This window comes from Excalfactoria chinensis, chromosome 10 (assembly GCF_039878825.1).
Source record: "Excalfactoria chinensis isolate bCotChi1 chromosome 10, bCotChi1.hap2, whole genome shotgun sequence".
In the NCBI taxonomy this organism is placed as follows: domain Eukaryota; kingdom Metazoa; phylum Chordata; class Aves; order Galliformes; family Phasianidae; genus Excalfactoria; species Excalfactoria chinensis.
This window is the reverse complement of record NC_092834.1, coordinates 2206335-2223412: the sequence shown is the minus strand read 5'-3', so window position 1 is coordinate 2223412 and position 17078 is coordinate 2206335. Positions and strand designations below refer to the sequence as shown.

General features: G+C 43.6%; 1 protein-coding gene across 1 annotated transcript; it reads left to right on the top strand.

Annotated features, from left to right (window-relative positions):
- The first annotated feature begins 2487 nt into the window (after window positions 1–2487).
- Window positions 2488–16166, top strand: SLC24A1 (solute carrier family 24 member 1). Its single transcript, XM_072345765.1, has 9 exons — window positions 2488–3408; window positions 5138–5197; window positions 6171–6279; window positions 11519–11605; window positions 12835–12941; window positions 13560–13760; window positions 14115–14204; window positions 15032–15198; window positions 15917–16166. The coding sequence occupies exons 1-9, from the start codon at window positions 2488–2490 to the stop codon at window positions 16164–16166; spliced, it is 1992 nt and encodes a 663-aa protein (XP_072201866.1).
- The last annotated feature ends 912 nt before the right edge of the window (window positions 16167–17078 follow it).

The following is a 17078-nucleotide window of genomic DNA, read 5'->3' as shown; positions in this document are numbered from 1 at the left end:
CTGGCTCCTCGCACACCTTAAGCGAGAAAGTTACGACATTATGCACAGTTGGAATAATATTATTTTCATCAGTAAATCAGGAATAATCTATAATTTGATGCCAGTACCGTGGAATAGTACTGCAACAATTCAAAAAGATAGCTGGATTTAGAGAATAGGTTATGAAAAGGCATCCCTTAGGCTCAGGGAACTCCTTCTGCTCCAGTAAACACGGAGTAAGGATGAGGGGTACCAGTGACCTCTGTTGCAAAGCCGGAGTGTACTGCTGCCAGTGTACAGAAAACAGTTGGCTTCTCTGCTTTGTCCATTTCTCCTGTAATAAACGTGCTGATTGGGACTTTATGACCATGAACGCTTTGGCAAGGAGCACAATTGTGCCAGCAAAAGTGGCCTCAGCAGAACTGCTTGTCTCAAAGCAAAGCTGTGTGCAAGTTGTCTTCAAGCAACCACTGCAGCACACGAAGGAACATGAGTTACCCAAGCAGTGGCCTGCTCTTGTCCGTAGTTGATGGTACATACCTCAGAGCTGATGCTTTTATATTGTAGTTTGTAATGGAAATAAGCACCTGCCCTCAAACTGAGAATAATCTGCAGTAGCAGATGAAGATATTGGCTTCAGATATAGATCCAAATCTATACAATACTCCTTAATCTTCTTAGAGACTGCAGGTATTAAACCTGCACTAATATGTCCTTCACACCTGACCCCCTCACCACTCTGCTAGCAGAGACAGTGAAAATGGGATCATTTTCATCTGCCTCCCTCTGCACCAACATCTCCCAATGTTAAGTGACAATAAAGCTTCCAGAACCCCACTCGGCTGCTGGTATTCCTCATCTTCTTGGGCAGCATCTCTGGAAGGTAAGTCCTGGAGGTCTGTAGGATTGCTTGAGATCTTGTGACTGAGACAGTCCAACCAGTGAGAAAGGAGCTGACTGGGAGCTGACCCGTAGGAGACAATATGCTTTGAAAACAATGTGCTTAAACCACAAGACTGATGGTCAGATATTGCTGAAAGGCTGGAGAGCTCTTAACAGTTCATCCTACCTTTGGTTATAGTCTTTGAAGAAGGTTTAAATAGGGGGATGCATTCACAAGTCTTCTGTTCTCTTGGTGTCTTTCTTTTCATATTGATTATGGAAGGTTATTCTGTATCAATGCACAATTTGTGGTGAATACTGTATTATGCAACTCTGCAATATGCATGTTAATGTAATTTTGCATATCAAAAGCAAAGCTTATGTGATCTATTTATCTAGATACTCCCATGGCCCTCAATTACTATTGCCTTAGTGATCCTCCCAACTATTTAAAAGATAACAGTGCCTGTCTTGCAAGAAATTTAGGCTGATTACTTCACTGGGTGTTATGCAAGAGGGTAAGTGAGAACTGATTTGCATGAAAAGCTTTTCTGAGAATGGCTTACAAAACCGTGATTCACATCCAGCTGAAGAATAACAACATTATGGCTCTAGGGAAAAACAAAATCCATGAAGAGTGATACTCCAAGGTAAAAGAAATCCAAGCAGTGCTGAAGGGTAAATTCTGTCCAGCCCTTAGTCACTGTCTCTGTACTATCACAAATCTAGGCTCTGTCACTTTAGCAGTTATGATTTGTCTCTTTCAAAATGGTGTTCAAATAATTATGCAAGATATGCTAATTATCCCCAAATAAAAGGTATGATTATAATTCCACTTTGCCGGTTCTGCTTCTACAGAAGGGCTCGGAAAGATGTAGCCATAGAAACAAAATGAATGCACAGCACCCTGAGTATTCCTAGATCCAAGCCTTCCTCCTGCTCTCTTCCAACTGGGAGAGGAAAGCTCACCATTTGCTTGGTTTGTACTCCGTGGGAGTGCAAGTCTGGAGAGCCAGAGAGCAGCATAACTGGGAACTAGCAAACAGTTTCTATCCACCTGTTGAGGTTACTTAGGTGAATAACTGGTCTGTTTGGAAGGAGGTTTTACAGCATAGGCTCATCTCCAGAGCTTCTTCATTTCTGGCAATTTAGAGTACAAGCAGGCTCCTTAGCAGGAGCCTTATCATCCCTCCTGCAGAAAGTTCATCCTATTATCAGCATTACAGAATTACTAGTGATTGCACTGAAAACACATTCAGAATTCAGCTCAGATTGGACCAACCGTTATTAAGCTAACCCTATGTTTATTAATCAACACAGCCTTCCATCATAAGGCAAATGAAAAGACAGAAGCCTGAATTTAGAGTTGAGATTACTTGAATTGAGGCCGATTTCCATTTACTGAAAAAGAGAAAATCACTCTGTGAGGTAATGATGGGAAGTTGCAGTACTTTTTTTTAATGCTAGATCTTCCTTTACAGGATTCTACACTTCATATCATGCAGTTTCACTCCTGACGCTTAAGATCAGTTAGAAGCTCCAATGGTGGATATAAGGGCAAGCTGGTGATCAAGAGAAGTCTTCAGTGGCTTCTGGACACGGACCTGATTTTTGAGCCTTTAGGAAATGCATTTACCACGGAGAAGACGGCTACAACGGAACCGAATCTTTTTCTTCCTTGCCATAGTGTCACTCCTCTCTGTCTATCAGCTCCAATTCAACCCCTCTGCCATTCCAGCACTTCTCACTGCACGCCAACATGAGGACCCTATGAAAGTGACCTCCAGGGAACCTTCCCGCAACAAGACTTCCAAAACAGGCAATGTCACAGCAGCACCCAAAATAAGGCACTGTGTGTATATTGATCCTGAGCCAACTGTGCCCATCACTGCATCAGAGGATACAACACAGCGAGAAAATGTCAATGAAAGCTACCCAGGTGAAAAGCCGGTGTATGAATCCAAAGGAGAATATCCCGAGGACCTATTCAGTGTGGAAGAACGGAGGCGAGGGTGGGTTGTACTACACATCTTTGGCATGATGTATGTATTTGTGGCCTTGGCCATAGTGTGTGATGAGTATTTTGTCCCTGCTCTGGGAGTGATCACAGAGAAGTTGCAGATCTCTGAAGACGTGGCTGGAGCCACTTTCATGGCAGCAGGTGGATCCGCACCAGAACTCTTCACCTCCCTCATAGGTGTCTTCATCTCACACAGCAATGTGGGCATCGGTACCATTGTGGGCTCAGCAGTGTTTAATATCCTCTTTGTCATTGGCACCTGTGCCCTCTTCTCAAGGGAGATACTACACCTAACATGGTGGCCTTTATTTAGAGACATCTCATTCTACATTCTAGACTTACTGATGCTCATCCTGTTTTTCCTAGACAGTGTCATTGATTGGTGGGAAAGCCTCCTTTTACTGACTGCCTATGCCACATATGTGCTCACTATGAAACACAACGTGTCCCTAGAACAATGGGTCAAGGAGGAGCTGAGCAAGAAGCTAAGTGCTGTGCAGGCAGCATCAGCAGAGCATATGCGAAAGGTTGGTGTCCTTATTGTTCAAAAGGCAAGATGGAAATAATTAATCCTATCATAAACCACCAAAAAAAGCCCCAAAAGACTGCATCTTCTTGACAAAGTGCATACTGAAACAAGACCTCAGGATGTAGGCACTGGTTAATAGTTATGATTATAAAATGAAGGAAATGCAATCTAGACAGCAGAGATTCTAAGAAACTAGAGAGAACACTACTAAATACCCAATGAATTATTAAACGTGTGTTGAGATCACTCAGCATCTTTCAAAGACAGGAATGAGATTTTGCTCACTTAGTGGTTGTGAAGGAGTTAAAAAAGACACACACTTTCAGGAACAGATTAGTCTGGAAACAAGACTGGACAATACTCTGTTAAACAGGAAAAAACAAAGGCTTCTGTAATGGCCAACCTCCAAGCTCCTACAGATGAGGGATGTTGAAAGAAACTCTCTTTTCCCATTTCAAGTTTGGGTGTGTCACAGTGATGCTGGTGGCATCACCTGTTACCAGTCTGCAGCACAGAAGGGGATCTGGCAGCCTTCCACAACCATTGCCGCTGCTCCTGGTCAGCATTTTGTCACAAGATCAAAATGCCCAAATCCTGTTTCTATGTATTAACCGCAGCTGTGTCAGAGACACAATTCTTTATGCTACTGGTGCACAGACAAAAAGGTCTGTGGCTGTAATTATGTTCTCAAAGTTTGAGACCAGGACCTTTCTTTTGAAGGAAGACATGACTGCCTACAAAAAGACAGCATCTGAAGGCTGTTGCCAGAGCCAGTTACCCTTTCAATCTGTCAGATCCGGCCAGGACATGCACTCCAGAACACTTGAGATCGGAGTCTGCCTGTTCAATTCCTCCCCCTCAGTCATTCCCCCCCCTGCTCCTTCTGCTACCTCTTAGTTCTCTTGGCCTGTGCTACTGCCAGATGTGGAGCAGACTGTTAGAGTTCAAGCTGTCCTCTGGCACTGGCACGCTTTACCATTCAGATGTGTCTCACTGGCATTCAAACATGTTTTGTCCCTTCTGGTCTCGGCACCCTCTTCATGTAATTTAAGGAAAGGAAGGAAAACGGGTAAAGATAGTTGAAGACACACAAAACTGACAAAGTGTCCTTTCCTCCTTGTAGTCTGCCTTCTGGCTAGGGTTCATGGCTGCGAGTCCTGAGAGCCCACAGCCAGTGCTGCATCACTGTCTATCACCAGTCATAAAGAACTAAGCCCATCCCTTTAGACTCAAAGGAAAAAAGTTCTTGCCTTTTAAGTTCAGAAAGAATTCACAGTAGCATATCATGGCATGACACAGAGCTGCTAGAGTTAATGCTTGGGAAAAATAAAGTACTTTTATGGAAAGTAAAGCTAATCACTGGAAGAAGATGCATTTTTGTGTTCTCACTCTGCCTTTGAAAGAAGATATGTCAGAATACAGATGTTTGGGGATGAAATGTAGGGCTGTGTACATCTATAATGAACAGGAGGTAGTGGACACGTGGGTCTGTTTCTTGATACCTACATCCTCACTGAGTTGCTGCAGGCAGAATCCCACTTCACTCAGAGGCTGCATTGGTTTAGGGAAAGCACATGGTTTGGCACTTCCAGTAGTGTTCATACACAGTAATTTCTTTTGATTGCCCCACCCTCACAGACATTAGTCTGAAGAGCCACCTATCGATCCCACAAAAGCAGGTGAAGTGGTAATGGCATTCAAACGTTTTCATTCTTTTTTGTACACAGAAAAGCAGTGTGGCAGTTGCAGAGGACGGAACAAAGCCAGCAGATGGGAAGAGGCTGCAGGTAGGTCTAAGCAACTTAGCCAGGATAAGAAGCCATATTTTGAACCCCTCCCTCTGTCGAGCTCTGTAAAACAGCGTTGTCTTCTGTGTCAAGAAAGCTGGATTAAATCCTACTTCATGCAAAGAGCCAGCAGTTCTTGGCACAGTAGTCACAGCTTAATTAAGAGGACACCTGGCTGAGTTGGGTCCTCAAAGGAATTTTTAAAAAACTAAGAGACAGACTGTCCAAGCGGCAATTGACTAGCAGAGTGCTGTTAGTACCTCACTTTAAACTGCGTGAAACAGACAAGAGAATTCAGATCATAGCTTTTCTTACCTGCTTTCATGGCTGATTTTCCTCCCAGGGCAGAGGTAGTGTCTGTTCTTCCCCATAGCAAGTGAGCCAAGTGCTCTGCTCCTGATTGAACTCCTGCCACTTTTTCCTTCCTTAGCTGGCCAGTCACTGTGTGCAGAGGCCACTGGCTGCACATGTACATAACAAAACAGGTGTTAGCTTCCTCAAAGGGATGCTATTTTTTCCTCTATGCATTTAACCTACCTGTACTAATTAACGTTCAGTCAAAAGCTCATTAGGACTGTAGTATCGACAGTAAGAACAGAGCTTGAGAGCCTTCAGTTTAAGTTAGGCCATTTGAAACCACTGTAGTGCTACCTTGGAGCGGCATACAAATTTACTGTTATCAATTATTGTTATTAATTATGACAAAAATCACTGCATACTTTATTACAATAATAACATTGTACTGATGTTGAGTCAGTGAAAACTTATTATATCTAAGGACAGACTGACCTGTAGTTTCAGGAGCATGCATCTTGCTATGAGTAGCTGGTACTGACAGCTATCCTGTGAACCTGCATGCAGAGGGTGTCTGAAATCCATGCTGGGTTGGGGAGATCAGCCTCTGTATGAACCAACAGTGAAGATGCTTTGAGGAGGAAACTGCTACTGATTGTTGCATTGTACCTTTCCATAGCCGACAACAGTCTTACAACGAGGCAGCAGTTCAGCCTCCCTGCACAACTCTCAAATGCGCAGCACCATCTTCCAACTCATGATCCACACTCTGGACCCCCTAGCAGGAGGTGAGTGAATTTTCCACATGCAAGGGGCTTCATCTTGCAGTCTTTATCACAGAGCAGCTGAATGGAGGCATGTCTTTTGGTGGTGGAAGGCAGCATCACTGAACATAGAGCAGTGGAATCAGCTGAAGGCTTTCTATCTGATGGCCATTTAGGAAAGGGTTGGCTCAACATATCAGCCTCATTTGCAATAGGGAAATTCACATGGGAGGAGCCCATTACCTGTGCATTTCCTCAGCTGTACACACAGTCCCTCATGAGGCATAAACCTGAAGAAGAGGAAAAGTTAAAACCTTGAAAAATTATCTTTCTGATGGTGGTTAAAAATCCCAGCTGAGATTTAAAACACACAGCAGGTTCCAATTATGATGGCTAAAGTAACTTGTATGTGACTTGGACCACTACTGAGGACTTCTAAATGCCCACCTTGCAACACCACATTGCACCATCGCTGCCAGAGCACACGGCACCATTTCAGAATGTGACTAAGTAGAATGGAATAGGGTAGTTTAGTTGGAAGGAACCTTTAAAGATCATTTGGTCCAACTGGATGATTTCTTTAGGGCTAACCAGAAGTCAAAGCAAATCAATGACGCACTGAGCAAACATCTCTTGAACGCTGCCAGGCACAGGGCATCACCCATCTCTGTAAGAAATTTACTAATATTCTGCCTTGTCCAAGAAATGCTAAGAAAGTTTTTAAAAAAGATATTTTTTAGATTTTCCTTCCCAGCTCAGCACATGCCTTGCCCCTCCACTGCCCTACTTGTTCTAAAGAGATTATCCTTTGTCCATTCAAAGGGAGATTGAAGCTAAGCAGATAAACACCTCTCGTGTCTATCAGTGAGGTTACAAAAAGGACTCTCCAGATCACAATCCCAGCAGCACGAACTGACTGAGGGAACTAAAGAGGCTTTATAAGGACAAGGCAGATAAGTGTTCCCTTTGACAAATTTTTAGTAAAAGCACCCATCAAATTACTAACCCTAACAAGAGCCAAATTCATCAGGGTTTGCTGTAGTGCATCCTGTTCCATGCAGAATATTGTACCAAAAGCACATGGATAAAACCAGAATCTAATGAGATGTGCCATTTGATTTAGCATCAGGAAATGCCAGACCTGAAGGACTGCTGCCACTGAGTGAACTTCTGACTCCTTCTCATCCTTCTTGCACCTCTATATGCCTTTGTACAGACTGGTGCTCAGTTTGGTGAGACCCTCAACAGGAGTTTTGGGGGCCCAGGCCAAGGAGAGCATGGCAGCGCTGCCCCAGCCAGCTCAGCGCAGAGCACATGGTGAGGGCTTTTCAGTGCAGCTGTAGACCACTGGCCTTGTTCAGTTACCACTGGTGGCATTACACGGGTTCTGGAGAATGGATAACTGCGACTAAGGGGCAGCTGGGATCTTGTCTCTGAAGGAGAGCTTCCTCTTATCCATGCAGACTTTGAGTCCCTGTCTCTGTGTGCTGCAGCCACTAGATGGGAGTGTGACCTTACACACTTAAGTCTAACGGCAACAGTGAGGATGGGTTTTGGTCTCTCCAAAAGGTTGTAACTCCTTTGACTGCTATAATGACGACACACAGTTAACCTCTGCCCCGGGTACATGCCTGTTTTACTCAGCACTGCTGGAGCTCCTTGGAAAAGATAATCGTGAAGGAAATTACAACATATTTTGATATTACAACAGCACAGCACTTGAAATCAAAGACCCAGAGTTCCAGGTACTTTGTATTGTGCAGGAGACGCTCCTTGCCCTGGTAGACTCATAACTAAAGAAAAGGTAGCCTGGAGAAAAAGAATCAGTTCTGACTAAACTGAGCCACTGAAGTGCTTTGAGGATCCCTGCCAAAAAGATGAAGAGATTTCCCCAGGATAACTCTGAATAGGATGTGACCCCGCCAAGGCATTTCACAGCTGCAAGCCCAACCTCAGATTTAATATCACTGCTGCCCTTTGGTACCCTCAGGACAACTGGTTCCCACCCATAACGTCCATCTTTTTGCAGCACATACAGCACTATCTGTAATTAGGTGGCACATAAAAACAATCCCAAAGTAACCTGTATCCTCAAGGGTCCTCGCTGCTTATTGCCAAAGCGTGTAGCATCAGCACTTGGAGGCTATGCTAAAGAATACTACAAAAGAAAAAGGTTGCCAACTCTCTCTCAGCAGTTCCTGACTTAACCTACTGCAGGCAGGATCTCTGGGGGGTTTCCTTCCTGATGCTGCAGTTGCCTTGTATTGAGCCGCACAGAAGCTGTTTCAAGGCAGCCAGAGCCCAGAAGTTTGTGTTAGACTGACAGCACTGGGACTGCCAAAACAACTTACACAGTCAAAGCTCTTAGAAATGAAGGCTGAAATACAAACTTCGTTTCACCGTTCCTCCCCTGGTTCAGCTCCCCTTGTGAAACAAAGTTTCTCATTTGAGCAATGGATTAAGTTCACAGTGTTTGACATTTTCTGTTGGTATTAAGAAAGGATCGTAATTTAAGTCCTTTTCTGTGTCTGGAGGAGATGAGGTGTTCTAACTGATGAGCTGCTTCAGGAGTTTTAACATTTACTCTGCATTCTGAAGTACATTTTGGCAGAAGCCTGTCATTTCAGAGAACCTTTTCTAAATGAGGAGTTTCTAGCAACGCTGGACTTTCCCTCATGTTCTTGGACAATAAGTCTAGAAGCACAGTGTCTTCCAGATAGACACTGGAGGGAACTGCTGAGGAGATAAAGGCAGCAAGGATTTGGGGAAGACTGAGGAATCCTCTCATTTCTGAACCTCACGTTTTACCATGGGGTTATTCCTTACACTCTAGTTATACAAAGGGCAGAAATCTGATCTTACTTTTATATGATGGCAAAGGATCCAGCAGCAAGGTTGTCACAGCTGCCTACCCTCATTATGTCCCAGTTAAAGAGCTATTAATTTTGGACGTTAGACCAGAATAAATCAACAAGCAGCACTGCAGGCCAGAGCTCAGCTCCAGTCACATCTCTAGCAATCACTTGCTTTAAGAGGGAGAAAAGTGCAAAAAATAATCACAAGATCGATTTTACTCGCACTTTTAGGACAGCAGAACCCTCATGTCCCTCAGGTTTGTGCCATATTTTAAAAAATCCTCCCCATTCCTCATAGTATAAGTTAGACCTGGTGGATTAAACACCAGAACCAAAGAATGAGCTAAATACAAGAGCTGTACCCAAGGCAGAAGGTTACCTGCAATCCCAAACACAGTCTGGATGCTGTTGCTTCTCGGGGTGGGAACTTGCCTGAGGACCATCTCTGGATGTAGCCATGCCCTGTGCAAGGCGCTCTCAGACCAGCTGACAGAGTTTCCAGCAACAAAAAGGCAGCAACAAAAATGACAGCTGAGGAGCCACTGGTGGAGCAGCGGAGTAGACTTGGAAACACACAGTGCAGACCTCATGGAAATCAGAGACATCCCTCTGTGCAAGTTGCTGGAAGCTGACAACACTCAGTATTGAAGTCAGGCCAAGTGACTGCACTGGCACACACACACACCTCACAGGACCACAGACACAGGCAGCACCCTCAAAAACAAGTGCTTGGCCATGACAGGACCCATGGCTGTTACAATAGCATGCTGCCCTGCTCAGCTGAGCTAATCCCCAGCACAGGCAGGGGCTGAGCTGACAGCTATCCCTCCTGCCATGCTGACCTACAGATCTGTCAGCTTACAGCCATCTCTTCCTCCAGTCTCAATACATCCTGCACAGAATGTGTGTCAGAGGCATTAACACCTTTTTAAATGAAGCTGATCTGATGAGAACTGGATAGTGCCCTGGGCCTAAGCTGTTTATCCCTAACATGGAGGGTCACAGGCTCTGCTTGGGTTGGTGCTCACAGCCCGTGCCCAGGTGAAGGCAGGAACCAGCAGCTGGGGTTTGTGTAAATCAGGCTGGGCCTGATCACCCTGACCCTGCTGACAGGAGCGTTAGTGGCAGCTCCTGGGAAAAGATGAATAGAGAAGGAGTGCTGGCCAGTGGTTTGAGGAATCTGGGAGCAGAAAGTCACCTCACTGCCTTGTATAGGTGACAGTGCTTGTGCTTGGCAGCAGCAGGGGGAGAACAAAGCCTCACATTCCCTCTATAGGCTTCAAGAGTGGCAAGTAGAAGGGAGAGCTGGGCTCCTTGGTCCCAGCAGCTTTTCATAGGAGAACTCATCACTTCCTCTCTCCAGCCACATCACCTGCTGAAAAATGCTTCCCAGATGATAACAGGAACCACAGCAGACTAGGACTCATCTCCAGAGACCTTACTGTCAGAGCCAGGGACAGTTATTGGACACGTGTCTGAAATGCACTGTTTTTCACAAAGTTCAGCTTAGAACTCAACCCGCCTGCATGGCTCAGAGCCTTGAAGCTGCTATTTCTATGAGCTCAGTCTCTTGGTGATGAATAAAGTGACAAAGCCATGCCCTTGAGGCAAGCGACAACAGCACATTCTGGTTGCCCAGTCAACAGTACAGGAGATTAAGTCAGCGCGATAAAACTTCCAAAGGAAATTAATTTACAGCCCCACGCACAAGCGAGGCAGAACACAGCCAATTTCTGGTGGCCACATCCACGCACAAACCCTGTGAGGCTTTTCTCTGAGCTGGTGACTTGCTCGCTTTCAACAAGAGTAGGAGTTAAGACATCTGAGTGCAACATCAAACTATAGAGAACTGCTGGGGTTGGAAGGAACCTCTAGCAATCATCGAGTCCAACCCCCCTGTAAAGCAGACTCCCCACAGCAGGCTGCACTGATAAACACAGAGACACAGAGTTACTTGTAAAACTATAACAAAGCAGCTCAGCTGAGCACAGCATTGGTTACAGCAGGAAAAGTCCTCATCAGTGCCAGAAATGCAGGGTGGGACACTGCACTGGTGAAGACGACCTTTCGGGTGAACCTTTGCAGGACAGCCTAGACCATCTTAAAACTGGATACCGTAAGCTTAGATTAAGTTTCAGAGCGTCTCACTGGCAGGGAAGACATTCCATATACTCTGAAATATCATGTACAAAGAAGAAGGTTTTCCATTTTCCTCACAATCAGGTAACAGGCAGCAGCACAGTAAAGCCTCTCAAAGTGGCACAAGGAAGGTGTCCATTTTTAGTTTGCACATAATCTGGCATGAACAAAACCAGCAGTCCTTTGGGAACAAAATGATATTGCATCAAATCTGCTTCTGTTCTCCCACTACTGACAGCTGCTGACAAATGCATCTTTCTCATTCACAGCAAAATTTAAAGACAGGCTTGATATGCTCAGCAATATAGCCAAGGTCAAGGCTGACTCTCCGACTGGGCAAGGAACAAAACCAGAAGGTGAGTGCAAGAAAAGTCAATACCATTTGCTTGTTTTGTACTGTAATCCCACACATTCCCAGCACTCAGCAGCCAGGGGCTGCCAAAGAAACACTAGAGTATGACACAGATTTTTCTGTTACTGCTGGTCACAGGTGGCTGCTGTAATAATGCAGCAGAAATCAATCAATATACAATAACAGTGGGCAATAAAAGCCATCGCTACAGAATCATAGAACAGCCTGGGTTGGAAGGGACCTCAAGGATTATGAATCTCAAACCCCCCCGCCACAGGCAGGGCCGCCAACCTCCACATTTAATAGCAGACCAAACTGCAGGAAAATATTAAGAAGCAAATTCTCAGTGCAGACTATCAACACATTGAGTTCATCAGACTGTGAGCTCCCATTCTTTGACATGTTCCACAAAATTATCTGGTGCATGGAAAGGGCCGTGCATTACCAGTATGTGCTGCCATGTTGGCTGAAGAGCATCCTATGTCCACTCTTGTAAGGCCTTGCTCCAGAAATCCCAAACAGCTTTGGAAACACACATTTCTGAAAATCTCTAAACTCGGTCCTTACTGCAGTTGTGAGAGATGCTGAATCAGCTCACCCAGCTCAGCATAAGATATGCTATAATTCCCCAACCAGGTACAATTCTTAGGATAATGTGATTAACGCAGGTTAACACAACAGCACAGAGAACATTGCAGTTTTTCCCCCCCCGTATGTGTCAGCACTTCTCTATTTGCATTCGAGTATGTATCAGATGACTGGGGATTAACGTCTGGTAGCACACAGCTGTCATTTCTCAGAAGCCTCAAAGTGTACCCATTCCCTGGAGAGCACTGTGCTCTACTAGAAACAAAGGGGAGTAAAGCTTTATATTCCTTCTGGCTTTAGAGGATGGCTCTAGTAAAGGCTTCAGAATCCAGACTGAAACCAATAATCATCAGGCAGAGATCAGATAATTAGCATTTCCCTGTTTTTGTGTATGTGCCTCTTAGAGCAGTTTCAGACCAATACTTGGATGCTCCTAAGATCACCTGCACCAGGTGGACCGGCTTCTACCTCCTTTTAAGAACAGTGATTCACAGCAGGCACAACGACAAACAGGAAGCATGAGCCATTGGCCTAGGTTTAACATGAAATAATCTGTTTTTGGAGCAAACTAACTCACCTGCAGATAAAGGAGAAGGGGACCAGCCTAACATGACTAAAACCACTGTTTCTTCTTACCGCTTTTAGCAGAAGAGGAGAAGCAGGCATCACAAAAGACCGTCCAGGTCACTCCTGCCAGTGACTCTGAACCAAGCAAAGACAAACAGAAGGAAAACACACCACAAGATGGGCAGGTATTAAATAAAGGATCATAGGCAATAAGAGCCTGGGGCTTCCGGGGTAAAACCAAGCACGTTTCTCATAATTGCTAACTATAAGTAGACTATGTGTGCAGTGATGAGGTAACACAAGTTATTTTAGAAATCTAGGCTTATGACCGAGGACAACCTTGGTCTAAAACATGATACCAGCTGTTCCTGCATAGTATTTTCTCCTCAGTTGACTCCTATGAGGTCAGAGGGCAACTCCAGGACAAGGAAAAGTAAAGTTAGTCTGTACATTAGCATGTTCTTGTGCCTTGTTTTCCTCCATCCCTCCTTCCAATTATGTAATGTGATTGTTTTGATGAGGAAAGGTTGTCAAAGATGGCCAATCTTCTACTTGTGTTAAAACTCTATCTTCAAGTTCATTCTAGTTTACTTATACATAATAGTTAACATAATCACAAGACAGGCATCTGCACCAAAATAGGGTGGACCTGGATTTTGTCCCAGAGTAACAAGATGCAGGCTCTGGCTGTCCTCAACCACTTCACATATCTGACCTCCACCACGGCATGGTTGCGGAGAATAAATGCTGCACAGCTCCTTGTTAGATGAAGCATTTGGGTTATTCTTTTTCCTGACCTACAGCCTCCTTCAGACAGTGGTAACTCAGAAGACAGCAGCTCTGACAGTGAGGATGACAGTGATGATGACAGCACAGATGATGAAGAAAACGATGAGCCATTATCTCTTGAATGGCCAGAAACCAGGAAAAAACAAGCAATTTACCTCTTCCTCTTTCCCATCGTCTTCCCTCTGTGGAGCACTATACCTGATGTGAGAAACCCAGTAAGAATCCATTTTTCTTCTGCTACCATTGCTGTTAAACGAGCTAGACTTCTTAACAAGAATCCCCCATTCTACTTTTCCACATCAAGAGTCCTATACATGAATCACTGTTAATGCTGCAGAGAATAGGAAAGAAGCCCCAGCTGTAGGACAGCTTAGTTCCAGAGACTTAATTAAATTAATTAACAACTAGCAACAATTGGTCATCTAATGAAGTTGTCAAATTACCAACAAAGACCAAGGTCTCTTTCAAACAGTTGATGGCAGTGAAGTGCTCCATGTGAATAGTTCTCCCCGAGGATTGTTAACCTTCCTGAAACTTCATGTTTTTATTTTCAAACTTGGTTTTAACAGGATTCAAAAAAATTCTTCGTCATCACATTTTTCGGCTCCATCATCTGGATTGCGGTGTTCTCTTACCTCATGGTGTGGTGGGCTCATCAGGTGAGGGATTCATTGTCTGTCTGCAAACAAGATCATTTATGATCACGTAGATGTTAGGGAACAGATTGTCACTGTGGCATTTTATCTGATGAATTGCAGCTGCAGTCATCCATCAGAGCAGCAGAAACTTTGCTTTGTCAGAATCCAAAAGGGAATTCTCAGTTTCATTCTTTTTGATTTGACAAAAGGTTCTCTTTGAAGAGCTTCTAAGGGAATTTGTGCGTCAGCGAAAAGAAAAGTGCCATCAAGATTTACCTTAATACTTTTCAATTGATGAATGCATCTGTGTGGAAGAAAATTATCCCTTATCTAATTACAGTTCTAGGATAACACAGGTCCTGGAAGCTGTTAAGTGATCTCAACTCTGTCTGCCTTAACATGCACTTGAAGCCCTGGGCAACAGAAATTTGTGCCTTGTAGATTCAGACCCATGCTGCATATCAAGTGGCTCACTGCACATTCACAGCATAGTTAATCAAGCCATAAATGCTAAAATTTCTCATAAAGAGCTGATGTTAAACTTGCAAAATGAAAAATGAAATACATCCATAAGCAGCAAATGTAGGACAGAAGAATGTGTTGGGCTGTAACTGACTTCACCTTGTTTGGTCTTGGCAACACTGCAACCAGATGATCACTGTGATGTATAGTATAGAACAAATCCGAGGTTAACAAACACCGTTAAATTTAACTTTTCATCCCGTACAACAGAAAAATACTACCACGGTTAAGGGAATGAAATATAGCACAAAACCTAGAAGGCAGTGAGACTACATTCTGTGTTCCAAAACAAACAGCCTCAATTTACTTTGTTGCTGTTCTATTAGGTTGGTGAAACAATTGGGATATCAGAGGAAATTATGGGGCTAACCATACTGGCAGCAGGAACATCGATCCCTGACCTCATCACCAGCGTCATTGTTGCACGGAAAGGCTTAGGTGACATGGCTGTCTCCAGTTCTGTAGGCAGCAATATCTTCGATATCACTGTTGGGTGAGTATGAGTTCAATGCTGAAAGATGCAGCTCTTCCAAAATACAAAATACGGTTTTTAAACTAAGAAATGTCTCAGTTAACGTCATTTCATCTGCACCAAACTGAAGGACAGTCGGACCACCAGCTACACATTTGTTTTTAGAAAACTTAACCAAGCCAGGAAAGATATTTTGGCAACCCAATGCAGAATGAATATTAAGTTGCACATCATTCAGGGCACTGTTCTACAGCTTAAAAGAACAGTGTGTAGCATGAAATGGCACTATCATCTTACCTAAACTGAGTCAACAGGATACTGATTTTCTAGGACAAAATGCAACTCATCTTAGGCCAACATTGAAGACTTACAGGCAGAACACTCATCCAGTCACTCAGAGGCATTCAGATTCACTGCAACCAAGGCTCTGTATCTGCGCTGGTGTCTTTCATTGATAAAACATCAGAACCCAGTCCTTTATGAGAGTGTGCCGACACACTGAATTCACAGTTATTATATTGAAAACCCTTTCAGACTCTTGGATTGCATTATGATAGTACAAGCATTATCCAAATGCAATTTTTCCACATCAACAACATCAATGTTAGATTTACGCTGAGTTCTGCTGAATGCAGCTATGCATTTCTTCCTGTAAGAATTCAGAAAAATTGCTTATTTATAATGCAGAAAATGAACTGCCTTCAAGCATTTATTTCAATTACTTTTCCTTTTCTTGCAGTTTGCCAGTTCCTTGGTTTCTTTATTCAGTCTTCAACGGATTCAGTCCTGTTGCAGTCAGTAGTAATGGTTTGTTTTGTGCAATTGTTCTGCTTTTTCTCATGCTTCTATTTGTTATCATCTCAATTGCTTTATGTAAATGGAAAATGAACAAAATCCTAGGGCTCACTATGTTCGCTCTCTACTTTGTATTTTTGATCATCAGTGTGATGTTAGAAGACAGGATAATATCCTGCCCAGTATCTGTGTGACATCTGTGCACTCCAAAGTATGTGAAGGTGTACATCTAAAAATCCAAAGCAGTTCAAGGTAGCTGTTGTTCTGATCAATCAAAGCAATCCGAGTTATATCCAACTTCCTGAGGTTAAAGTATCTTTAACATACTTTAAAAAAATAAAATAATCTCAAGTGGTTTGTCTGCTTCTACTGTTGCTGTTTTCCCTTAAGAAAAGAAAAAGACCAGGCAATAAATTGACCAGTACCAAATACTGTGCCCCTTTAGGCATTCCTGCAATGGTACAATACAAATACATTAGGTGTTCAGTGTGGCTGACCCTAAGGTAATGAAACTGATCTTAAGCGTAGAACATTTATACACATTTTAGTGTGTATAATTTACTTTCATGACCACACAGATTTATGAAATTGACTGCTCAAACTCACTGAAATCAATGATCTTTACTTGGTGGGAACAGAATCACACCTTCATGGCTTGCCCTTGCAGAACTGCTCTGCTCCAAAGCTCTGCGTGGTCACAATCTCCATCTCAGAAGTGAATTCTCTCAAACTGTATAAAAGCAGTAAGTGCTCCAAAGCACAGCAGTTCCTGAGGTTTGATCTGTAGCTACTTTGTCATTACTTCCTTCTGCAGAGGCCATTTTCATCCTTTGATTGAAAGCCACTATAAAGCTTTGATAGAACAACTGACACTTTACACATACACCCAAGAAAGTGAATACAAAACATGTAATGCACACCTGAAGCGGCCCTTCTTGATGGTCCTCTTAAGACTACTGGAGACGTAACACTGAGCCTTTCAAGGAACAAGCAAGCAGTAAAAGCTATTTCAGCATGCAGATGACAACAGGATTTGAGAATTGCACAGCAGTCCTAAAAGAAGTCATACAGACAGCGTTCAAATTGTGATCTCATGCAATATGATC